General features: G+C 40.6%; 1 protein-coding gene across 26 annotated transcripts in view; it reads left to right on the top strand.

Moving 5' to 3' along the window:
- Nucleotides 1-26,923, top strand: part of LOC110505192 (protein diaphanous homolog 2) — a 650,263-nt gene that overhangs the window by 585,673 nt on the left and 37,667 nt on the right. The window contains exon 31 of one of the 26 annotated variants that reach the window (XM_090219969.1): nt 11,298-11,309. The exons of the other annotated variants lie outside the window; for them this stretch is intronic. Coding sequence (XP_090076095.1) covers nt 11,298-11,309 — 12 coding nt within the window. The remainder of the gene's footprint in view (nt 1-11,297; nt 11,310-26,923) is intronic. 26 annotated transcript variants of the gene reach the window in all.

Raw genomic sequence — 26,923 nt, 5'->3', positions numbered from 1 at the left:
ACTTTGAAAGTATGTTTGGGGTCATTGCCCATTTGGAAGACACATTTGCGACCAAGCTTTAACTTCCTGACTGATGTCTTGAGATGTTGCTTCAATATATCCACATAATTGTCCCTTCTCATAATGCCATCTATTTTGGGCACCAGTCCCTCCTGCAGCAAAGCACCCCACAACATGATGCTGCCACCCCGTGCTTCATGGTTGGGATGGTGTTCTTCGGCTGGCAAGCCTCCCCCTTTTCCCTCCATACACAACGATGGTCATTACGGCCAAGCAGTTCTATTTTTGTTTCATCAGACCAGAGGACATTTCTCCAAAAAGTACGATCTTTGTCCCCATGTGCAGTTGCAAACCGTAGTCTGGCTTTTTTATGGTGGTTTTGGAGCAGTGTCTTCTTCCTTGCAGAGCGGCCTTTCAAGTTACATCGATTTAGGACTCGTTTTACTGTGTATCTATATACTTTTGTACCTGTTTCCTCCAGCATCTTCACAAGTCCTTCGCTGTTGTTCTCGGATTGATTTGCACTTTTCTCACCAAAGTACGTTCATTCTAGGAGACAAAACGCGTCTCCTTCCTGAGAGGTATGATGGCTACGTTGTCCCCATGGTGTTTACACTTGCGTACAATTGTTTGTACAGATGAACGTGGTACATTTAGGCATTTGGAAATTGTTTCCAAGGATGAACCAGACTTGTGGAGGTCTACAAAAAAAACATTCTGAGGACTTCGCTGATTTCTTTTGATTTTCCCATGATGTCAAGCAAAGAGGCACTGAGGTTGAAGGTAGGCCTTGAAACATCCACAGGTACACCTCCAATTGACTCAAATGATATCAATTAGCCAATCAGAAGCTTCTAAAGCCATGACATAATTTTCTGGAATTTTCCAAGCTGTATAAAGTCACAGTCAACTCAGTGTATGTAAACTTCTGACCTGCTGGAATTGTGATACAGTGAATTATAAGTGAAATAATCTGTCTGTAAACAATTGTTGGAAAAATTACTTGTGTCATGCACATGTCCTAACAGACTTGCCAAAACTATAGTTTGTTAACAAGAAATGTGTAGAGTGGTTGAAAAACAAGTTTAGTTTCAACCTAAGTGTATGTAAACTTCTGACTTCAACTGTAGGCCTCATAGAGATCTGACCAAATGTAGTGCGCTAGGTGATAGGGTTGAATTTTGGATGCACCGGCTTTGTTAACTAAGTGACTGAAGGTTACTCTGGTTTCTGTTAAGTAGACCAGCCCTTTTATTGTAGATCTACGCTGATAGAGCATGACTTCACATCCTGTCTCATGGCACTTTTTAGGAAGCGCTTTGTTAGCAACACAAGGGCTATAGTTGGCTTTCGTCACTCGCCACACACTGATTTTTTTCGGCATGCTCCATCCCTCGCTCTTTTTTTCCTACCAGGGCTTTCGTCTGGTAAATGTAAACCGTTGCACAATGCGCAAACACCTACAAATACTCCCCTTTAATGTATTCTTGCCTTTGTGTGCCCTGGCCTACTTTGAAACAAATGTCTGTGGAATGTTGTGATTTCTTCCACCCACCACCTACCTCTCACCACCTACCTCTCCAGTCTGGTACATCTCTGTGGGGTGCATGTTATGCTGTTGACTGTCTTTGCCTTTGTCTCTGCCTGTGTCTCTTCAAGTGTGCGTGTGTGCGTCTCTGCGCGCACGTGTGTGTGTGTATTGTCTTTGTTTGTGTGTGTCTATCACTTTCATAGTTAAAAAGCAAGCCGAGATCTAGTAAAAAAAATTTATGACTTAAAAAATGTACTTCTATGCAACTTTAACCTAATAAACGCTATGTAGGAATGAGGTTTGTGCAGTCCTCATACATTATCACAGCGTATTGGCCAAATGTTCACCCTGCCAATATTGCACTTCTCAGACCATATTATATTTCAAAATTCGAGCTTCGATAACAGTTGAGAGAGGGAGAGAGCAGCGGAAGGTCTGCCTCTCATGGTCCCGGCTCTCTCCTTTCCTCCGGTGAGGCTGACCAGAGACACCGTCTTCCACCTGATGGAGGAACTCGAGTCACAACGGCATTATTTCTGCCTCGTGCACAAATTCATGCTGTTCCTATAACCAGAGAAAGTGAAATATTTCTTGATATTAAAATAGACACGACGAGCTGCTAATTTTATTTTGTATTTTTTAAACGCAGGGCTGTTGATACACTTGGCTACTCATTCATTGCAGCTGCAGCGTGAGTGGAAGTAGGGGAAAAAACGCGTTTCATCTTTAGAAAAAAAAAAAAAAAATGCTGATTAGAAAGTGGAACATGAATTCACTCATAAAAACAGCAGCTCTTTGCAGTATTCTTTGACCATCTCTCTCTGGTCATGGTTTTAAAAGTTATGAAATGTCACGCTAGTATCAAACTTTGCTGTGGGGTCCTAGAAGCTATAGGCACGGTGATATGAGCTATCCGATTGGCCTGCGGCTTTTCTGCAGAAATGTTTGGTGATCGACTAGGAATGCCTAGTCGATCGACCGGTTGGTGACCACTGGTTTATGTATTTCTGTGTTTGTGTTATTTTCCTTAGTAGCACTCCTGCTTTGTATATGCATTTGACCTTCTACCCTGTATAGTTATGATAAGCCGTACACAAGCCAATGGGCCAATTGTTTCTGTACGTATTCTCTTCGCTTCTCACTGCATGGCACTGCTGAGTCCTCACACTACGGTCCTCACAAATCATATGAGATATATACAACCCCGCTGCTCCTCGAATTGGCAATGCATTATTGTATTCTGATACGTGTGCAGTGTGTATCTGTGTGCATGTCTTTCTATTGTCAAGATAGAGGCCTGTATATGATTTGATAAACAGCTGTGTGGATTGTAACCCCATTAGGTTATGAGAGGTATGGTGTAGCAGAGAATCCTCTTGACATGTGCAGGCTCCCAAGGATTGTGTGGCAAATAGGTTCTGAAATCAAAGCACCATGCTTTAAAGGAAATTTGGATCAAATGTGTATGTTGCGAGCGGTTAGAGCGCCAATCTTTGGGCGCACTTTGAGGAAAATCCCCAATATAGCACACTACTACCCTGGTCAACATTAATGCACTACATAGGGAATATGGCTCCATTTGGGACGCAATCAGAAATGCACCAGCTGTGAAAATAAACAATTAAGCTCCCCCTGCTACCGACGGTTGAATAGACGATTAAAGGCTCCTTCTCCCGAATCGCTGATTAGCTGTCTTTTGGAGGAGGTTGTTGCTATTTTGGCGACAACAGAGGAGGAAAATTGTCGACATTTGAGTGTCAGCTTTTCGAAAATGATTTCTAGGTCAGAACAACATCTGTAATATTCGTCTGTGATTTTCCTTTTCTCATCGTTTTCTTTTCTTATTCATCCCATTACGACACAGAACTGACTCTGAACTTGATAAGAACTTAGCCCAGAAATCCCTCCCTCTCAGAGACAATAACATTTGTGATAATTTCATGAAGTCCACAGAATCTACTCCTGCTTAGTCATGTCTGTTGAAATCTTACAGTTTCAAAGTGTGATTAACCTTTTGTCATCCTACAAACGAGCATCATATACAAGAGGAGTTTGTTTACATTGGAGGAGTTCAGTTGAAAGCAGCTTGTCTTTCCTTAATATTGTCAAGATGGAACTGCTCTCCCTCACATTTCCTCAAGAGTCTGTAGGTACATTACGTAGAGACTCGTATATTACCAGGAGGCACCAATCACAATGAACCCTAAAAGTGCCAAAATATGTTTTGCTTAAAAAAGGGGTCATTTTTACACCAAATTGGTAATGATTGCAGAGACACTGTCTTTCAATTAGTAACACTTTTTATTTTATGAACCTTTTGAAACAAAAAAAAATCCCCAAATTAGCATATATTGAAACATTAAAAAAAAAGGTATAGTCAAATTTGATTTAAAAAATGACTATGTTTTTCATGTTTTGAACAGGTATTTACAGTATCAATTTCATCCATAGCCATTTGTTATGAAAATACAGTATGTCTGTTATTCATTCACATTGCTATGATTCTGTGATACTCAGAGGCTGAGAAAATGTTGATTGAGCTAATCTGGCATATCCGTAGGACATATGATGTCCAGTGGTATGGGTGATATGGGCGCCGGTACCATCAGACTTTTAGCTCTAACTTTGGAACACTACGGGCTATCAACTCAGTTCCAATTGCCTCTTCAAGATGACTCTCGGTTTGGTATAGAGACATTGACTGGAAGTTATTTTTTAGTTATAGTGGCACGCCACCAGGGGCCAAATATATGGGTGAATCCATATCTATATATTTTCAGGGTACATACAGTGCCTTCAGAAAGTATTCACACCCCATTATTTTTTCCACATTTTGTTGTGTTGTTACAGCTTGAATTTAAAATGGATAACATTTTTGGTCACTGACCTACACACAGTAACCCATAATGTCAAAGTGGAATTATGTTTTGTTGTGGCAAACCTAAATAAGTTCAGGAGTAAATATGTATAAGTCACATAAAAAATTGCATGGACTCACTCTGCGTGCAATAACATGATTTTTGAATAACTACCACATATCTGTACCCCCACACATACAATTATCTATAAAGGTCCCTCAGTCAAGCAGTGAATTTCAAACACAGATTCAACCACAAAGAACAGGGAGGTTTTCCAATGCCTCGCAAAGAAGGGGACCTATTGGTAGATAGGTAAAAAACTGATAATGAATATCCCTTTGAGCATGGTGAAGTTATTAATTACACTTTGGAGGGTGTATCAATACACCCAGTCAATACAAAGATACAGGCATCCTTCCTAAGTCAGTTGCAGGAGAGGAAGGAAACCACTCAGGGATTTCATCATGAAACAGTTAGTGTTTACAGCACTATAGTTACTCCACAAGTACTATCCTAATTGACAGAGTGAAACGAAGGAAACCTGTACGTAATAAATATTTTCCAAAACATGCATCCTGTTTGCAACAAGGCACTAAATGAATACTGAAAAAAAAAAATGTTTTGTTTTTGTTCTGAATACAATACAACACATTACTGAGTACAGCTCTCCATATTTTCAAGCATAGTGGTGGCTGCATCATGGTATGGGTATGCTTGTAATAATTAAGGACTGAGGAGATTTTTTCTATAAAAAAATACATGGAATGGACTTAAGCACAGGCAAAATCCTAGAGTAAAACCTGGTTCAGTCTGCTTTCCACCAGACACTAGGAGATGAATTCACCTTTCAGCAGGACAATAACCTAAAACACAAGGCAAAATCTACACTGGAGTTTACGAAGACGACAGTGAACGTTCTTGAATGGTTGAGTAACAGTTTTTACTTAAAGCTGCTTGAAAATATATGGCAAGACTTGGTAGCACTCAACAACTAATTTGACAGAGCTTGAAGAATTTAGAAAAATAATAATATGTTGTACAATCCAGGTGTGGAAAGCTCTTAGAGATTTTCACTGAAAGACTCACAGCAGTAATCACTGCCAAAGGTGCTAACTTCTATTGACTCAGGGGTGTGAATACTCTTGTCAATTAGATATTTCTGTATTTCATTTTCAATAAATAAAAAATGAAAACGTGTTTTCACTATGGGGTATTTTGTGTAAATGGGTGAGAAAAATAATAATATATTTAATCAATTTTGAATTCAGGCTGTAAAATTTGGAATAGCTCAAGGGGTATGAATACTTTCTGTACACCGTACATCTACCTCTGTGCCAAATGTTGTGCTTTTATCACAAAGTCTACTATTGTGTCCACATTTTCAGCTTAGCCACCCACCACTAGTATACAAAAGAGATATTATTTTTTCAGTCCTCCATATTAACACAGAAATCATGGTAAAGTGTGTTTTTTTGTCAGTAACTAGTTGTTTGACAAAGTCTTACAATTTCAGAACAAAACATTGACAATTGACATTTTTGATCGGTACTTTTAGGGTTCAAGCCAATTTCCAGAACATTTCCAACATCTCCGCCTCTCCAGTTGTGTGGAACGTAACTAAACCCTGTGAAGTCATCATAACCTACTTGATGCAATTACAGAAGCCAGTCCTAATTGACAGAGGCTAGAACCAGGCATTCTGTTGTGTGGGTTTTTGAGTTCTCATTCTCCTCAATCAGACAATGCATGTTATTGGCATGATATTTGGGTCAACTCGGGCATATATAATTTCCAGGAAGTGTATTTTTTCCTTCAAATTAGAAAGGCTGCACACGTCTCAATTCAATTCAGAAAACTCGATTTATTCTCAAGGGGCTTAATATTACTAGGCTGAAAACGGTAGTGCAGGCACCGCTTATGCTTTCTATTTTTGATACTAAAGCCAACACTGCTGTGTGTGGCCAAATAGCTCTATTTTCATGTTATCTGACCAAAGCACCGGTTTCAATCCAAGTGCCAATGTCGTTTAGCAAACTACAGGCGTTTACATTTATTGGATGACATGAAAATAGAGCTCTTTGGCCATGCACACCAGTGGTGGGTTTGGTGTCGAAATAAGAATGCATGAGCAGAAAATAACCCCATACCTACTGTGAAGTATGGTGGTGGATCTCTGATGTTATGGGGCTATTTTGCTTCCACTGATCCTTGTGCCCTTGTTAAGGTCAACAGCATCATGAACTTTACCCAGTACCAGGACATTTTAGCCCAAAACCTTATTGCGTCTGCCAGAAACTTGGCCGTGAGTGGATCTTCCAGCAAGATATTTACCCCAACTGAGTCCCGTGTGGCTCCGTTGGTAGAGCATGGCACCTGCAACACCAGGGTTGTGGGTTCAATTTCCATGGGGGACCTGTATGAAAGAGTTTAAAAAATGTATGCACTCTCTACTGTAAGTTGCTTCACAAAGAAATTATTAACAAAATCAACTATAATCTCTCGACTTGAAAACTTGTGGCTGGAAGGATTCTGTATAGAGGAATGGTCTAAGATCCCTCCCAATGTGTTCCTCAACTCATCTTTTTGTTGTTGAAAAAGCCTTAGTGCCGTTTATTCAAGCAAGGTTGGGTATTAAAGGGGATTGAAAATGGGTGTAAATAATTTTGACTCCTCCCTTTTTGAGAAAAAAAGTATTACTTGTTAATCAAAATCAATTTTTCTGAGCAATTTTATCAGAATTTTTTTGAGCGTACACTGTAGCTCAGAATTTGAATGATTATCAAGGGTGTCAATAATTCCGGACCCCACTGTAGAAAGGCAACATAACCAACAACAAACAACGGTATATGTACTCCATTCATCTTTCCCTCAATCCTGACTAGTCGCCCTTTCCCTGCCACTGAAAAACATCCCCACAGCATGATCATGCCACCATGCTTCACCGTAGGGATGGTGCCAGGTTTCCTCCAGATGTGACGCTTGGCATTCAGGCCAAAGAGTTTAATCTTGATTTCATCTTTCCAAATAATGTCCAATCAATTGAAATTACCACAGGTTGACTCCAATCAAGTTGTAGAAACATTTCAAGGGTGATCAATGTAAACACGATGCACCTGAGCTCAATTTCGAGTCTCATAGCAAAGGGTCTGAATACTTACGTAAATACGTTTTTTCCGTTTACATTTTTTATAAATTAGCACATTTTTCTAAAAACCTGTTTTTGCTTTGTCATTATGAGGTTTAGATTGATGAGGAATTTTTAATTTTTTTTTAAATATGTTTTAAATAAGTCTGTAACAAAATGTGGAAAAAGCCAAGGGGTCTGAATACTTTCCGAATGATCTACAGATAACCTACATTACCAACAACAACATATAGGACAGGAGAGATTGCTAACTTCTACCCATCCCTTAAACAGGATAATTGTCATCAGCAACCGCTAAATAGCATAGCGCCTCAGTCAAATAAAATTACTAAAAATATTAATATTCATGAAATCACAAGTGCAATATTGCAAAACACAATTTAGCCTTTTGTTAATCCACCTGTCGTCTCAGATTTTGCAATTATGCTTTACAGAGAAAGCAATCCAAGCGTTTGCGTAAGTTTATCGATCGCATGACAAAACATTAAGTACACTTAGCATCAGGTAGCTTGGTCACGAAAATCAGAAAAGCAATCAAATTAATAGTTTACCTTTGCTGATCTTCGGATGTTTTCACTCACGAGACTCCCAGTTACACAACAAATGTTCCTTTTGTTCCATAAAGATTATTTTTATATCCAAAATACCTCTGTTTGTTTGGCTGATTATGTTCAGAAATCCACAGGAAAGAGCGGTCACGACAACGCAGACAAATTCCAAATAATATCCGTAATGTCCACAGAAACATGTCAAAGTTTGTAATAATCAACCCTCAGGTTGTTTTTAATATATATATAATCGATAATATATCAACCGCAAATGTCTTTCACAGTAGGAGAGGGAAAAACAATAGCTGTCCAAATTCTGTTGCGCGAGCAAAACTCATGTGACCACTTGACGCGATGTTATCGTTCTGGCTCATTTTTCAAAATAAAAGCCTGAAACTATGTCTGAAGACTGTTGACACCTTGAGGAAGCAATAGGAAAAGGAATATGGTTGATATCCCTTTAAATGGAGCAATGGGAGGCAATTCCTGGTTTGATTTTTCTCAGGGTTTCACCTGCAATATCAGTTCTGTTATACTCACAGACAATATTTTGACAGTTTTGTAAACTTTAGAGTGTTTTCTATCCTAATCTGTCAATTATTTGCATATTCTAGCATCTGGTCCTGAGAAATAGGACGTTTACTTTGGGAACGTTATTTTTCTAAACATAAAAATAGTGCCCCCTAGCTTCAAGAGGTTCAATTCAGTCAATTCAGGATGTAAACTGAAATTCCACTTAAACAATTAGAATTTCAGTTCACTTCCTGAATGGACTGAATTAAAATTGACCCCAACCCTGCTGCATACAAGAGCTCATCAAATCTCAACACTGATGTTCAAACGAATATGGGCAAATAAGAGCATGGGGAGTTTTGTTCACAAAAGCCCCCTCTTTCCCCCCACTCTGGTGTGTTGATACCCGGTATATAACCCAAGAGATTGGTTGGTAAGAGAGAGGCATGGAGCCGGCTCATACATCCTCTCACCATCGATTGGTCTGTGATGAAAGCCACAGACTCAGTAGCTCTTTTATACGGGCATCTCCCAAAAGGCACATCAATCAGATTTCAAAAGAGGATGGGAGCCAATCGGTATTTATTTACTGCCTATTTTCAAAGTCATTACGATGTCCCTAACCAGTACTATCCCCTCCTCTCTGACTCTCTGGATTCACCTTCACTGTGTTGCCCATCAAAAGTGTGTGTGTGTGAGAATGTGTGCATGTATGAGCTTGTGTGTGTGTGTGTGTGTGTGTGTGTGTGTGTGTGTGTGTGTGTGTGTGTGTGTGCATATGTACATGTGTGTGTGTGTGTGCGTACATGTGTGTGTGTCCTTCCACTAGCCTCATAAGGGCCTCTTTGACATTGAATGGATAGAGATCATCTTTCCTCCATTAAAAACCAGAAGAGATGCTGTGATATAACGCTTGTCACAGTTATGGGATTTCAGAACCCAACCGCCTAATCTCACTGGTCTAGCCGCTAATTCACCCAGGCAAGAGGGGAGAGCTGGCCCCCTGTAAATTTAATGAAGATTAAATTACCTATTTTCAGTCATGACATTTTTAAGGAGAGAATGGGATGAATCTGCAATGAAGCAAATGAAAGAGAGGGGAGAGAGCAGCGGGAAGAGAAAGCCGGACACCGCTAAAGGATTTTTTTTTCTCCTCTTTTATTATTCACATCATCGTGTTGTAAATTATCACTCAATACCAAATACCGGTTGTCCCTACTAATGGGCCTGTGTACTGGATGGCTATGTTTTTTTGAGCTAGTGAGCCATTTCTTCATCCTGCATGTGATCTGGGGAGAATTACACAGTTTGTTACTTAAATTAATAAACGCTATTATATCACGTGGATGTGATGGTGTTCGCAATTCCTTTAGCAAGTCATTTCCTCTCACATATGTGTTCTGGTGTATGTCTCTTTATCGCTCCCTTCCTGTCTTTCATTATGTCTCCCACTCTCTGGCTTGTGCTCCCTCACGTTCTCAGACACACGTACACGCATAGACATGTACACAGGTGCATGTACTGTAAACGCACACACGCTCACAGACACACGTTATGTTCTTCTATCCTCGTGGGGACCTAAAATGTATTTCCATTCAAAATCCTATTTTCCCTAACCCCTACCCTTACCCTTACCTTAACCCTAACCATAAACCTAACTCCTAACCCTAACCACTAACCCCTTACCCTAACCCTAATTGTAACCCTAGTTGTAACCCTAAACCTAATCCCTAAGCTTAAAATAGCGTTTGTCCTGATGGGGATGTGAGAAATGTCCCCACAAGGGAGAATTTTCCTTGTTTTACTATCCTTGTTTTACTATCCTCCACTACTGCTAAAGGTAGTGGAGCTAATGTGACTTGCTAGAGCCGAGGGGACCTGGAATGTGCGCTTGGCTATGGACTGGGTATGGCTTAGTAGATCCTAGATATCAATAGAGGGGAAGAGAAGGCTCTGTGAAGACGGCCGCTTGAACCCTATCACCTGCTCGTGATAGATAAAGGATACTTATCAACAGCCAAGGGGAAGAGGCTAGATAGAGGAGAGACTGATGGATCAGAGGCCCGACAGACCGTCGGTTTGATGTCCGAGGGTGGATGTGCTTCACTTCTATTGTCCCCCTCTGTTCTTCTCACAGACCCAAAGGACCTTCCGCCCAGAAAAAAATCCATTTGACAGGCCTAGCGGAATATCATCATGGAAATATAGATGAGGATTTTATGTGCCGTTTGAGTACCCCCGCCGCATAACTGATCTACCGTTTTACTCCGCCAGTCGAGCTGGAGTGGACAGTTAAAATGAGTCGAGTGTGACACAAGATCAATTTTTTGAGGATAAATCAAATTTCAATAAAAGGTTGGACTTTCTGAATGGCAAGCCGAAGACGACCACATCTCCAGCCATGCATTATATGGTTCCTTACAAGAGGCTTTTGACCTTCGTTAAGGGTCCCATCTAGGTGCCCGCCTCCTCTCATACTGTGTCCATATGACGCAGACCCATCTGTGTGTACACTTACAATGGCAGGCCTTACTCCTCGCCTGTGTGTTTCGTGAATACCCTTTCAGTTTTCTGTGAAATGCAGTTTATACCCCATCTCCTATTTTTTTATCTAAAGCATTGCAATATAACAGCATTTCCCACTTCTCTATCCACTCTCCAAATACTCCCAATACAGCACTGGTCCTCAAATATGTGGGCAGATCTTGGAAAAGGTCATCTGAAGTGTAAATTGTCAATATCGGATCAATTTGGGAGGGCAAATATTCTTCTGAGCCCCCATAATTGAAGGTTTTATCTTATTTTTTACGCTGGCACATTCGCACAATAGGATTGATTTCACTCATTGTGTGATGAATTCCTAATAGACCTATAACTCTCAGCTGCTAAAAGCAAAGGGGGAATCACTTGGAGAGAGAGAAAGAACAGAGACGGCATAGAGAGGCGTATGAACCAACCAACTGACTGTCCTCAGGGCTGAAAAATCGGCCTCATAATATTCCAATGGAATCTCCGCAGCTATCATACTTAGCCTTTTGAAGGATGGACAGTTCCCTTGGACAAATTAAACCTTACTCATCGCCTATTAAAGCCGAAAGAGAGTGAAGAGGTTCTAATAATATTTGGCAGTAGAATAAATAAAGGCTCTCCACAATGAAATGTAGTTATGTTCCGTAACGATGAGAGGCGATTGCACCCTTTTAATGCTATTTCCCACTGTCATTTCCCCAATATATACATTTTTTTCATCTCCAAATGGCGAGGTGGCCATTTACCCACAGACAAATAGCATCTGGGTGGTGTTTGCATTGGAGTGTCAGCCATTATCCATGATCTGTCAGGCGCCATAGCGCATAATTAATATTTTAGTTCTCCATTTGGCGGGCTGGATGGCGTGTAATAAGGAAGCATGGGGGGGGGGAGTAGAAAATTCAGACATTTTGATACATGTCTGAGGTTGTTTGCGAGCTGCAAAATGCTATGTTTTGCAATTGTGTCTTGATCGGCAGATTCGTTTGATTAGCAGTTCATTGGATTGTACCGTTACATATTAGGTGATTTTCAAATGTAGTTTGTTCCAAAGCTCTAATTGGCAGAAGCCACACTTACCAAAGCTATAATGACAACATGAGGGTAGCTTTGTTTGTTCGGGTTCACAAGTCCACAGGTAAATGAAAGGTCAAGCTAAAACAATCAATTATAATTTTGTATCTATTTTCTCTGACTAACTTTTTTTTAGGTTGTGGGGGGGGGGGGGGGGGGGGGTCAGCTTTAATATTGCAAATAGACTGTGGCTTCTAGCTGTGTAATTGTCTGCATCATTTCCAATCCCCCATATATATTTTTGTATTATATAAACAAAAGTATATGGACCTTTCAGCCACACCCGTTGCTGACGGATGTATTAAATCGAGCATAAAGCCATGCAATCGCCATAGACAAACATCGGCAGTAGAATGGCCTTACTGATGAGCTCATTGACTTTCAATTTGGCACCGTCATAGAATGCTACCTCGACAACAAGGCAGTTCGTTGAATTTCTACCCTGCTAGAGCTGCCCTGGTTAACTGTAAGTGCTGTTATTGTGAAGTGGAAATGTCTAGGAGCAACAACGGCTCAGCCTTGAAGTGGTAGGACACACAAGCACACAGAACAGGACCACCGAGTGCGGAAGCGAGTGACGCGTAAAAATCGTCTATCCTTGGTTTGCAACACTCACTACCGAATTCCAAACTGTCTCTGGAAGCAAACTCAGCACAAGTACTGTTCGTCGGGAGCTTCATGAAATGCGTTTCCATGTTCAAGCAGCCTCACACAAGCCTAAGATCAACATGTGCAATGCCAAGCATCGGCTGGAGTTGTGTGAAGCTCGCCGCCATTGGAAACGCGTTCTCTGGAGTGATGTATCACGCTTCACCATCTGGCAGTCCGACGGAAAAATCTGGGTTTGGCGGATGCCAGGAGAAAGCTACCTGCCCCAATGCATAGTGCCAACTGTGAGGTTTGGTGAAAGAGGAGTAATGATCCGGGTCTTTTTTTCATGCTTCCAACTTTGTGGCAACAGTTTGGGGAAGGCCTTTTCCTGTTTCAGCAGGACAATGCCCCCATGCACAAATCATTTTAAATATATATGTATTTTTTAAAATATATTTTCCTTTCCCTATCACCCCTCCCCTAATGGGAGTAAACTAATGGAAAGCAACAATTAGGCTTCTACTTCCAGCTTATTCATACTATATACATTTTACTTACACAGTATATTTTAAATGACTTATCTTGTTTTTTTTTTTGTCCCATCCTTCAGCTACACTCAACCCTTCCCATCTACAGTGGGGAGAACAAGTATTTGATACACTGCCGATTTTGCAGGTTTTCCTACTTACAAAGCATGTAGAGGTCTAAAAAAAGTCCAGAAAATCTCATGGTATGACTTTTATGTAATTATTTTGCATTTTATTGCATGACTTAAGTATTTGATCACCTACCAACCAATAACAATTCCGGCTTTCGCAGACCTGTTAGTTTTTCTTAAGAAGCCCTCCTGTTCTCCACTCATTACCTGTATTAACTGCACCTGTTTGAACTCGTTACCTGTATAAAAGACACCTGTCCACACACTCAATCAAACAGACTCCAACCTCTCCACAATGGCCAAGACCAGATAGCTGTGTAAGGACATCAGGGGTAAAATTGTAGACCTGCACAAGCCTGGGAGATGGGCTACAGGACAATAGGCAAGCAGCTTGGTGAGAAGGCAACAACTGTTGCCGCAATTTTTTGGAAAATGGAAGAAGTTCAAGATGACGGTCAATCACCCTCGTTCTGGGGCTCCATGCAAGATCTCACCTCGTGGGGCATCAATGATCACGAGGAAGGTGAGGGATCAGCCCAGAACTACATGGCAGGACCTGGTCAATGACCTGAAAAGAGCTGGGACCACAGTCTCAAAGAAAACCATTAGTAACACACTACGCCGTCATGGATTAAAATCCTGCAGCGCACGCAAGGTCCCCCTGCTCAAGCCAGCGCATGTCCAGGCCCGTCTGAAGTTTGCCAATGACCATCTGGATGATCCAGAGGAGGAATGGGAGAATGTCATGTGGTCTGATGAGACAAAAATATAGCGTTTTGGTCTAAACTCCACTCGCCGTGTTTGGAGGAAGAAGAAGGATGAGTACAACCCCAAGAACACCATCCCAACCGTGAAGCATGGAGGTGGAAACGTCATTCTTTGGGGATGCTTTTCTGCAAAGGGGACAGGACGACTGCACCGTATTGAGGGGAGGATGGATGGGGCCGTGAATCGCTAGATCTTGGCCAACAACCTCCTTCCCTCAGTAATAGCATTGAAGATGGGTCGTGGCTGGGTCTTCCAGCATGACAACGACCCGAAACACACATCCAGGGCAACTAAGGAGTGGCTCCGTAAGAAGCATCTCAAGGTCCTGGAGTGGCCTAGCCAGTCTCCAGACCTGAACCCAATAGAAAATCTTTGGAGGGAGCTGAAAGTCCGTATTGCCCAGCGACAGCCCCGAAACCTGAAGGATCTGGAGAAGGTCTGTATGGAGGAGTGGGCCAAAATCCCTGCTGCAGTGTGTGCAAACCTGGTCAAGAACTACAGGAAACGTATGATCTCTGTAATTGCAAACAAAGGTTTCTGTACCAAATATTATGTTCTGCTTTTCTGATGTGTCAAATACTTATGTCATGCAATAAAATGCAAATTAATTACTTAAAAATCATACAATGTGATTTTCTGGATTTTTGTTTTAGATTCCGTCTCTCACTTTTGAAGTGTACCTATGATAAAAATTACAGACCATCTCTATGCTTTGTAAGTAGGAAAACCTGCAAAATGGCAGTGTATCAAATACTTGTTCTCCCCACTGTATCTCTGAACACCATTGATTTATATTTGCCAAATACAGTAAAGGTCAAAAGTTTGGACACACCTACTCATTCCAGGGTTTTTCTTAGTTTTTACTATTTTCTACATTTTAGAATAATAGTGAAGACATCAAAATGATGTAATAACACATATGGAGTCGTGTAGTAGCCAAAAAAGTATTAAACAAATCAAAATAGATTTTATATTTGAGATTCTTCAAAGTAGCCACCCTTTGTCTTGATGACAGCTTTACACTCTTGGAGTTAGTTCCAAGTAAATGGTGCAAATCTTCAGCCATTCCTGAACCTAAGACCAAAAACAAGCTACAAATGATCTGATGATTCTGTCTCTTTCAGCAATATCTGCAGAGCTGGGATGGTTGTATCCCCCATATACCCTACATATAACATTCTGTTGGCTGCAAAATTATGTCTAATAATTTATTGAAAAACTCTACGTTTCGAAAATCTCTTCCCAACTATTTTGCAATCTGTGTGGCACAGCTGTACATTTTTAGATAGTTACAGTGCCTTGCGAAAGTATTCGGCCCCCTTGAACTTTGCAACCTTTTGCCACATTTCAGGCTTCAAACATAAAGATATAAAACTGTATTTTTTTGTGAAGAATCAACAACAAGTGGGACACAATCATGAAGTGGAACAACATTTATTGGATATTTCAAACTTTTTTAACAAATCAAAAACTGAAAAATTGGGCGTGCAAAATTATTCAGCCCCCTTAAGTTAATACTTTGTAGCGCCACCTTTTGCTGCGATTACAGCTGTAAGTCGCTTGGGGTATGTCTCTATCAGTTTTGCACATCGAGAGACTGACATTTTTTCCCATTCCTCCTTGCAAAACAGCTCGAGCTCAGTGAGGTTGGATGGAGAGCATTTGTGAACAGCAGTTTTCAGTTCTTTCCACAGATTCTCGATTGGATTCAGGTCTGGACTTTGACTTGGCCATTCTAACACCTGGATATGTTTATTTTTGAACCATTCCATTGTAGATTTTGCTTTATGTTTTGGATCATTGTCTTGTTGGAAGACAAATCTCCGTCCCAGTCTCAGGTCTTTTGCAGACTCCATCAGGTTTTCTTCCAGAATGGTCCTGTATTTGGCTCCATCCATCTTCCCATCAATTTTAACCATCTTCCCTGTCCCTGCTGAAGAAAAGCAGGCCCAAACCATGATGCTGCCACCACCATGTTTGACAGTGGGGATGGTGTGTTCAGTGTGATGAGCTGTGTTGCTTTTACGCCAAACATAACGTTTTGCATTGTTGCCAAAAAGTTAAATTTTTGTTTCATCTGACCAGAGCACCTTCTTCCACATGTTTGGTGTGTCTCCCAGGTGGCTTGTGGCAAACTTTAAACAACACTTTTTATGGATATCTTCAAGAAATGGCTTTCTTCTTGCCACTCTTCCATAAAGGCCAGATTTGTGCAATATACGACTGATTGTTGTCCTATGGACAGAGTCTCCCACCTCAGCTGTAGATCTCTGCAGTTCATCCAGAGTGATAATGGGCCTCTTGGCTGCATCTCTGATCAGTCTTCTCCTTGTATGAGCTGAAAGTTTAGAGGGACGGCCAGGTCTTGGTAGATTTGCAGTGGTCTGATACTCCTTCCATTTCAATATTATCGCTTGCACAGTGCTCCTTGGGATGTTTAAAGCTTGGGAAATCTTTTTGTATTCAAATCCGGCTTTAAACTTCTTCACAACAGTATCTCGGACCTGCCTGGTGTGTTCCTTGTTCTTCATGATGCTCTCTGCGCTTTTAACGGACCTCTGAGACTATCACAGTGCAGGTGCATTTATACGGAGACTTGATTACACACAGGTGGATTGTATTTATCATCATTCGTCATTTAGGTCAACATTGGATCATTCAGAGATCCTCACTGAACTTCTGGAGAGAGTTTGCTGCACCGAAAGTAAAGGGGCTGAATAATTTTGCACGCCCAATTTTTCAGTTTTTGATTTGTTAAAAAAGTTTGAAATATCCAATAAACGTCGTTCCACTTCATGATTGTGTCCCACTTGTTGTTGATTCTTCACAAAAAAATGCAGTTTTATATCTTTATGTTTGAAGCCTGAAATGTGGCAAAAGGTCGCAAAGTTCAAGGGGGCCGAATACTTTCACAAGGCACTGTAAATGAAACTGGTATACTTTTTTATTGATCTATTTTTTTCTTTTTACCAATTTTGGTCTTTAAATGCAGGGCCACAGACCATTCCCTTTGCCTCTTCCAATTTTTTTGCGGTAATGCTGCAAAGTTAGTTGTAATTTTGGATAGAGCAGAAATGTCCATATATTTTTGTTAGCTGCATGTGTGACATAACTCTACCAGTCCTACTTATGATATAATTTACAAAGATTATACCACTTTTTTTTCTTTATTAAAAAATAATGTTTTTTTCATCCATTATAATTGAGTTTAAACATAATATTTGTTTCTGGTAGATTAAACTGAAATTGCAACCAACTTTCTGTGGATTGTTTTAAAAATAGCTATATTTAGGAGATTTTTTCATATTCAAATAACCCAAAAGGGAAAGATTGCAATATGAATAAAGGGAAAAAGGCCATTCTTGCTAATCTGCTCGAGAACCAGTTCGGACTTAAGTAAAGCTTTTGCATAACTGAAGCCTCTAGTGAGAGATCTAATGCTTTAATAGCATTTCTGCCCTCCGAATTCATATTAATTCTCTAAAGAACTTTGTGGTATATCTGTGTAGATATTCCTAAGCAACAAACCCGACGACAGCCATAGTAAAGTCAAAAGGTATACGTTAATGTCATATATACAGTGCATACGAAAAGAATTCAGACCCCTTTACTTTTTCCACATTTTGTTACGTTACAGCTTTATTTAAAAAAAAATGTATCCTCATCAATCTACACACAATACCCAAAAATGACAAAAATGAAAACAGGTTTTAGATATTTTTGAAATTGTATTAAAATAAAAAAAATAAAAATACACCGCCATTGAAGCATTTGTGGGTTCGATTACAGACTCAATATGTCCAGAAACAAAAACCTTTCTTCTGAAACTCGTCTGTCTATCCTTGTTCTGAGAAATTAAGGCTATTCCATGCGAGAAATTGCCAAGAAACTGAAGATCTGGTACAGCGCTGTGTACTACACCCTTCACAGAATCAGTGCAAACTGTCTCTAACCAGAATAGAAAGATGAGTGGGAGGCCCCGGTGCACAACTGAGGAAGAGGATAAATATATTTGAGTGTCTAGTTTGAGAAACAGATGCCTCGCAAGTCCTCAACTGGCAGCTTCATTAAATAGTACCCGCAAAACACCAGTCTCAACGTCCAGTGTCTGTATTCTTTTGCCCATCTTAATCTTTTCTTTTTATTGGCCAGTCTGAGATATGGCTTTTTCTTTGCAACTCTGCCTAGAAGGTCAGTATCCCGGAGTTGCCTCTTCACTGTTGACGTTGAGGCTGGTGTTTTGCGGGTACTATTTAATGAAGCTGTGAGTTGAGGCGTCTGTTGCTTGATACCGATCAAACAACTCTGGAGAGATCTGAAAATAGGTGTGCAGCGACGATCCCCATCCAAACAGACAGAGCTTGAGAGGATCTGCGGAGAAGAAGGGGAGAAACTCCCCAAATACAAGTGTGCCAAGCTTGTAGCGTCAAACCCAAGAAGACTTGAGGCTGTAATCACTGCCATAGGTGCTTGAACAAAGTACTGAGTAAAGGGTCTGAATACTTATGTCAATGTGATATTTAAGTTTTTATTTTTAATAAATGTGCAAAAATGTCTAAACACCTGTTTTTGCTTTGTCATAATATTGTGTGTCGATTGTTTTTGGGAAAAACACAATTTAACCCATTTTAGAATAATAATGTAACAAAATGTAGAAAATGTACTCAGAACTTTCCAAATATACTATCTGTTTACCCATAACATTTTTAACAGTGCAATATTTTGCTCCCCACAGTGCAGTAAGCACAGGCAATCTGGACAGATTGTTTACACTGGAGAGTCAGTTAGTTATCCTGGTCCCAGATATGTTTGTTCTGTCTTGCCATACAGCTGTAGAAATTGGCTATACTGCACAAAATAGATCTGGGACCATGCTATCAGTGAGTATTAGGAATTTAGTTTTAATGTTCTAATAGGGGCAACTTTATATCTGACCTGTGGCATTAAAATAGCACTCTTGGTTGTAGATAAGGGTAGCGATACATTAGACTGAGCACCGAGCAGTAGATCTCCCTTAGAGGATCCCCTAATTTACTTAATTTATTTTGCCTCAATTCACATCACAAGTAACAAAACAGATGTTGAGCTGTTAAATGTATCATATTTACAAACAGATGTGAAATAGCTACTAGGGGGATGTTTGCACTATTTATCAAGTGTAGCCTTTTAATTTAGTCTTTAAAAGTTCAATGAAAGTGTGCAATGATAAAAATTCATGAGGTGTTTCAAGGTCACAACTGGGATACAGTCAGCTGTCTGGTGTAGGTGTTTGTGTGCGACAGAGACGGACCACTGGCTTTCAACGGCCTGGCAACTGTACAAACCCAATGACACAGAGAAAGAACATTAACGTCACTTCCCGCGTGCTGTAGCACTTCTGTTTAGACAGGCAGGGAGAAAAGATGGAGAGAGAGAGAGGAGGGTTGTAAGGCAGGATAAAAAGAAGGGAGAGAGCTAGTGGGAGTTGAGGGTTTGAGGGTGAGGAGAGTAAGAGAGAGAGCTAGAGAAGGGATGGGTGGAAGGGAGGAAAGAGTAAGGGAGAGGGTGACCTAGAGAGAGATAGAGAGGAGGGGAGGAGAGGGTAAGAAAGATAATTGAGTGAGAGGGAAAGAGAGAGAGAGGGAATGAGTACTTAGGGTTCAAGATGGAGATGGAGATCGGTTGGCAGAGGAGGAGAGAAAGACGGACAGAGAGAAACACAGAGTTAAACCAAGCAAGAGAGAGAGAGAGCAACAGCGATAGTGAGGGGAGAGTAAAAAGAAGTCAGCAGTGAAGGCTGCCTTAAAATGTGGAGAGCCCTCGCGTCGGTTTGTTCGGCAGAGAGCCATCGGCAAGAATCTCTGTGCCCACCCAGGCACTCCAAGCGTCATTGTGCCTGATATCGCTCCGTCACTAATGCTGACGGATGCCCATTTGCGAGTCTGCACGCATTTATTTATTTATTTATCTGTTTATTTGTGTCAATGTTATTTATGGACGGGGCTCAAGGATGTGACGGCAAATTTCCATTTGTGCAGTGAAAGAAGGAACGAGAGAAAGTGGGAGAAAGAGAGTGTGCCTAAGTGTGTGCAACATTTACACTCGAATTAATGGCCCCGTCTGTCGGAGGAGGGAGAGCAGGTTCACCATTTAGATTCCAGCAGTCCAAATGGCTATCCCTCTCTCCTGTTAATGGAAAACTGATATGACCCATTTAGTTACTTAGCACTAATCCCACTGGTTTAGTGGGTCCTTTCTCGCTCTTGCTTTCTCTTTCTTTCTCCTCTCTTTTTTCTTTCTTTCCTATTTTTTTTCTTCTGACTTATAGTTGGGTGGTTTCTGGATTGATTTGAGCAGCGTGAGACCTCCTCATAGGTTTGGGTTATTTTTAGAGTGCTTTTTTTAACACAGACTTCCACATCGACTGTGTGCAGCAGGACTCATGAACAGTGCAAGATGGCTGCAATACAGCCATGACTTCTTAAAACTGCAGGCATGATATTTTGGTCCATTGTCAGGGGGAGTTTGTCCACATCTGATTTTAAACTTATAATCATTGATGTTTAAATTAAAAGCAGTAGTGTAAAGTACTTAAGTAAAAATACTTGAAAGTACTCGTTTTTTAAAGTTTTTTTTTTTTAGGGTTATCTGTACACTAAACATGCATTGTTTGTCAATTCTGTCTGAGTGTTGGAGTGTGCTCCAGGCTGTCCGTTAATAAAGTAAAAACAAGATAATGGTGCCGTCCGGTTTGCTTAATGTAATTATTTATACTTTTACTTTTGATACTTAAATATATTTTAGCAATTACATTTGATATTCAAGTATATTTAAAACCAAATACTTTTAGACTTTTACTCAAGTAGGATTTTACTGGGTGATTTTCACTTTTACTTGAGTCATTTTCTATTAAGGTATCTTTACTTTTACTCAAGTATGACAATTGGGTACTTTTTCCACCAGTGATTTAAAAGCGCCTTTGATATCATCTGTGACTGTGTGGATCTTGAAATGTCCCCTTAGCTTTTTTTGCAATGGCTCTCTATGGCGATGATGATGCAATTAGAGGGCAACTTGTGTAACCCCTAATGGTTGTTTATTCTCCCATATTTACATATTGACATATTTACTCTTCCCAGAGACTGGGGAACGGCCATGCCTAATTACCCACTAGTGTACCAATTGAGGTCGTTATCCTGTTTGCCAATATTCTAGACAAAGGTCTGCCCAAGGAGATGCTAGCTATTCTGGGTGATGGCTACATGCTAAAGGTTGGGTAACTACTTAATCTCCCATGATTATTTTGTTTTTCTCTACAGTATCTCTGCCATAGGATAGCAAGCCTCATATATTGTCTGTGCTAGCACCCACATGCTAAATGGTGGAGCAGATTTTGACATTACACTGAGGGGGTAATCCCACCCCTCTCGAATCTCCCACTCATTTACCCCACGTAGCCTAGTGGCAGGTGGCCTAGTGGTTAAAGCATTGGGCCAGTAACTGAAAGGTTGCTGGATCGAATCCCCGAGCTGGCAAGGTGAAAATCTGTCATTCAGCCCCTGAACTGTTCCCCGGTAGGCTGTCATTGTAAGTAAGAATTTGTTCTTAACTGACCTGTCTAGTTAAATAAATTTTAAGAAATCCTAAATTACTAGGAGTTGATTAGCATCCGTCTCCCGTGATGTTCAGAATCTCAGAACCAGCTGGGTTCAACCAAACTACCCAGCTAGCTTTAGGACTTTATTTGAAATAATCCCAAATTCTTCCCGTGCTGAGAAGGAAAAATTACTTGGTATTCATGAATTCCATAATTTGCAATACCTTCTAACAGATGACTAATATAATTGTTTAAAAATAGACCGTGTTCCATAACTTCACAAACATTTTCCTTTCAAATGCAGGACATCAAGAGAAAAAATGGCTGAATGTTTGGGGGTTCAGCTATATTAGGGTCTCGAGTTGGAGACCCACACCCAACGCACACTGAGTAACACAGACTGGGAGTGTGGCACTTTCTTTATTGTTTTCTAGGACTTTCAGCTAGGATCATCAGTGTGGTGCTAATCTGTGGCTGTTTGAATTCGATGGGCTGAAACACAAACCAATGGGCCGGTGGAGTGCGTGGCGCGGAAAGGACAGGAAGTGTTCATCAACGAGGAGGCTAGTGGAGTTTGCCAAGTGACCTCGGCGCCCTGAGGGGGAGAGCGCTAAGTAAAGGATGAGGCTGGCGACTCACTGCGTTACCTCAACTAGGGAGCAGTTGTTTTGCTCTCTCTCTCTCTCCTGCAGATGACTTCCTTTCCAGTGGGTTAGGTCAGTGTTGCCCTGCGGCAGACTGCTGTTATATGGATGGGGCTGTGGTGGGTTTTGGCACTGGGAGTCACTAGGAGTGAGTGAGTGAGTGTGCGTGTGCGTGTGTGTGTGTGTGTGTGTGCGCGCGCGCGCTGGAGCCTGGGCTACACTGGCTGTCCGAGGAATGATTCAGGCGGTAGATTATGATTCAGGAGTTGTAGATTATACTGGAGGACAGCACGGAAGAAGTCGGGCTGGTGACTATGCTCTTAATCAATGCTCAGAAGCCTCATCCTCATCCAGGGCCTGTATTCACAAAGCCTCTCAAAGTAGGGGTGCTGATCTAGGATCAGGTCTTACTTGTCCTTATTATTCAAATAATTAAAACCTGAAAGTCAAAACTGATCGTGGATCAGCACTCCTCCTTTGAGACTTTTGATGCATACGGCACCAGATCGACAGACACGGGTACAGGTCCATACTGTCCTGTGATTATACACACTATACACCATGCCAGGACAATGTTCAGTTTGATTAACATATCATCACGTAACAGAAGAAGCATGTAAAAATCACAGTGTTGTAAAATACTCCGCTTCACAGCAGATCACTCTTCTGTCTTCTCTCACTCTGTATCTTTTCATGTATCTGTTTACAGTGGTCGGTAACCGTGTGATTGATGGATCTTCTTTTGCCTATTGCAAAAAGTTTTATGACAGCACATAAGGCTGACAGATCTGTTACTAACAGAATAGATGGTGGCTGCTTATAAAGGCTGAATAATTGACGAGGGGAATCAGTCAATGGGAGAGAGGGCAGAAGGATAGAGCTTTGATGGGAGGCTAGGGGCCCTCAACGGCACTGGATGTGTCACAAATTGCACACTATTCCACTTTATAATGCACTGCTTTTGACCAGAGCTATGGGCCCTGGTTAAAAGTAGTACACTATAAAGGGAACAGGGTGGCATTTGGGTCGCAGGTACTGTACAGATATGGTATCGGAGAAATAAAATGCCGGGAGACTTATTAGCTGACGTGCTATCGCTCTCTTTCTTGTCATCCCCCCGTACCTCCTTCCCCAGTCCTTTATCAACCTTCCATTTTACCCTCCTCTTCCCGACACTGTGCTCTGCTTTTCTTTTGTTTCTTTTTCTCACTTCCTCTCCATCAATCCATTCCTCGCACTAATCGTTTGTCATTCTAGGCGGAAATATCGCTCTCGATCACACAAGGTAGAACGGCAGAGGCAGGCAGCAGCACGTTTGGAAACATTTGCAGAGGTCTTATATTTTAATCGTTTTTATTTGAATATGACCGGTTTGTTTACGTGACGCGGTGGGCAATGAAAAAGGCTTTTAGATCGAATAAATTGTAACCAAGTGCCACCCCCTCATCACGCTGTTGTCAGTCATATCCCCCTCATAATAGAAAAGCAGGCTGGTATAATAATTGCTTTGATAGTCCAGCCCGAAAAAATCCGCCTGAGAGAAAAGGTGGAAAAGAATTAATGCACTTTGCGTTCCTCGGGGGCATGTGGCCCAGATTTCTTCTTCATAGAAAAATATAGGGAAAGGACGGGGGAAAAAAAACTATTTTCTTTGCTTTTAGAATAAATGTAGCAATAAATGCAGCAATACACATCCAGTCTCCATCATGCCTAAAATGGCTTATTCAGGTCGAAGACAATGGTGGGGACATAGTTAACTGGCAGGTGGAGAAAGGGTGATTTCGGTGGAAATAATCTGATTTTGAACAGCCCTCCGATCTATGGGATTACCTCTGGTCGGCCCATTGAGAAAGGAACAAAAGTTTGGCACTTTAGAAGGAAAGGCTTTGAATGTTTCAGAGGGCTTGTGAATGGAGCCTAGTGCAAAGCCCAGGGCCAACTCTGGCTATAGTAGGAGCCCGTCAGTCAGGCCTCGGCCTGGGATTAGCCCAACTCTATTGAGCCACTGCTGGGAGTGACAATGCCGCCCTTACCCTCACATGCCCTCAGACCCAGGACCAATCACTAACTAGATGCACTGTTCCTCAAGGTGAGACTGGAGAGAGGGTCACTCCAGCAGAAAAAATTTAACTACTCTAGAATCTGTTGATGTTAGACGTAGAACAACTACCCTAGAATCTGTTGATATTAGACGTAGAACAACTACTCTACAATATGTTGATGATAGACATAGAACAACTACTCTACAATCTGTTGATGTTAGACATATAACAACTACTCTACAATCTGTTGATATTAGACATAGAACAACTACTCTACAATATGTTGATGTTAGACATAGAACAACTACTCTAGAATCTGTTGATGTTAGACATAGAACAACTACTCTACAATATGTTGATGATAGACATAGAACAACTACTCTACAATCTGTTGATGTTAGACATAGAACAACTACCCTAGAATCTGTTGACGTTACACATAGAACAACTACCCTAGAATCTGTTGATGTTAGACATAGAACAACTACCCTAGAATCTGTTGACGTTACACATAGAACAACTACCCTAGAATCTGTTGATGTTAGACATAGAACAACTACTCTACAATATGTTGATGTTAGACGTAGAACAACTACTCTACAATCTGTTGGTGTTAGACATAGAACAACTACTCTACAATATGTTGATGTTAGACGTAGAACAACTACTCTACAATCTGTTGATGTTAGACATAGAACAACTACTCTACAATATGTTGATGATAGACATAGAACAACTACTCTACAATCTGTTGATGTTAGACATAGAACAACTACTCTACAATCTGTTGATGTTAGACATAGAACAACTACCCTAGAATCTGTTGACGTTACACATAGAACAACTACCCTAGAATCTGTTGATGTTAGACATAGAACAACTACTCTACAATATGTTGATGTTAGACGTAGAACAACTACTCTACAATCTGTTGATATTAGACATAGAACAACTACCCTACAATCTGTTGATGTTAGACATAGAACAACTACCCTAGAATCTGTTGACGTTACACATAGAACAACTACCCTAGAATCTGTTGATGTTAGACATAGAACGACTACTCTACAATATGTTGGTGTTAGACATATAACGACTACTCTACAATATGTTGATGTTAGACGTAGAACAACTACTCTACAATATGTTGATGTTAGACATAGAACAACTACCATACAATATGTTGATGTTAGACGTAGAACAACTACTCTACAATATGTTGATGTTAGACATAGAACAACTACCATACAATATGTTGATGTTAGACGTAGAACAACTACTCTACAATCTGTTGGTGTTAGACATAGAACAACTACCCTACAATCTGTCAATGTTAGAACAACTACTCTACAATCTGTTGATATTAGACATAGAACAACTACCCTACAATCTGTTGGTGTTAGACATAGAACAACTACTCTAGAATTGTTCAATGTTAGACATGTAACAACTACTGTAGAATCTGTTGATATTAGACATAGAACAACTACTCTACAATATGTTGATTATAGACATAGAACAACTACTCTACAATCTGTTGATGTTAGACATAGAACAACTACCCTAGAATCTGTTGACGTTACACATAGAACAACTACCCTAGAATCTGTTGATGTTAGACATAGAACAACTACTCTACAATATGTTGATGTTAGACGTAGAACAACTACTCTACAATCTGTTGATATTAGACATAGAACAACTACCCTACAATCTGTTGGTGTTAGACATAGAACAACTACTCTAGAATTGTTCAATGTTAGACATGTAACAACTACTGTAGAATCTGTTGATATTAGACATAGAACAACTACTCTACAATATGTTGATGTTAGATATAGAACAACTACCCTAGAATCTGTTGATGTTAGACATAGAACAACTACTCTACAATATGTTAATGTTAGACGTAGAACAACTACCCTAGAATCTGTTGGTGTTAGACATAGAACAACTACTCTACAATATGTTGATGTTAGACGTAGAACAACTACCCTAGAATCTGTTGGTGTTAGACATAGAACGTTGTAGTTGGTGAACAATATGAGCAATATGATCTCAAGAGGTCCTCAGTGCCAACCGTTATATGATTCCACCATTGTAAAACATTCAACAAAGGCAATTTTCTCGTCTCCGCTCGTGAAAACTATGAACACGAGTCTTCATTGTGATCTTGTGTGCTAGACAGATCTGAGTGTGACTTGGAGAATAAGAGTATGCTTTAACTGGTAAAGAGAAAGAGAGCACTTCCATATCCAATTGTCCTCGCTTTTATGTTTTTTAAATGGACTTTCTCTACGAATCCCATTTTTTCCGTAATGTACCATACACTTGTTGTTTCAGAGGTCAGATTGTATTGGTAACCCTTATAAACCCACCTTTATATTGGTGGGAGGTTTGGGTGCATGGGTGGGTTGGTAGTTTGAAAGGAAGAGACTGGTGTTTG

Source organism: Oncorhynchus mykiss, chromosome 25, assembly GCF_057628025.1.
Source record: "Oncorhynchus mykiss isolate SJ-2025 chromosome 25, ASM5762802v1, whole genome shotgun sequence".
Classification (NCBI taxonomy): Eukaryota; Metazoa; Chordata; class Actinopteri; order Salmoniformes; family Salmonidae; genus Oncorhynchus; species Oncorhynchus mykiss.
The sequence above is the reverse complement of the archived record's forward strand: the minus strand, read 5'-3'. Positions and strand labels throughout refer to the sequence as shown.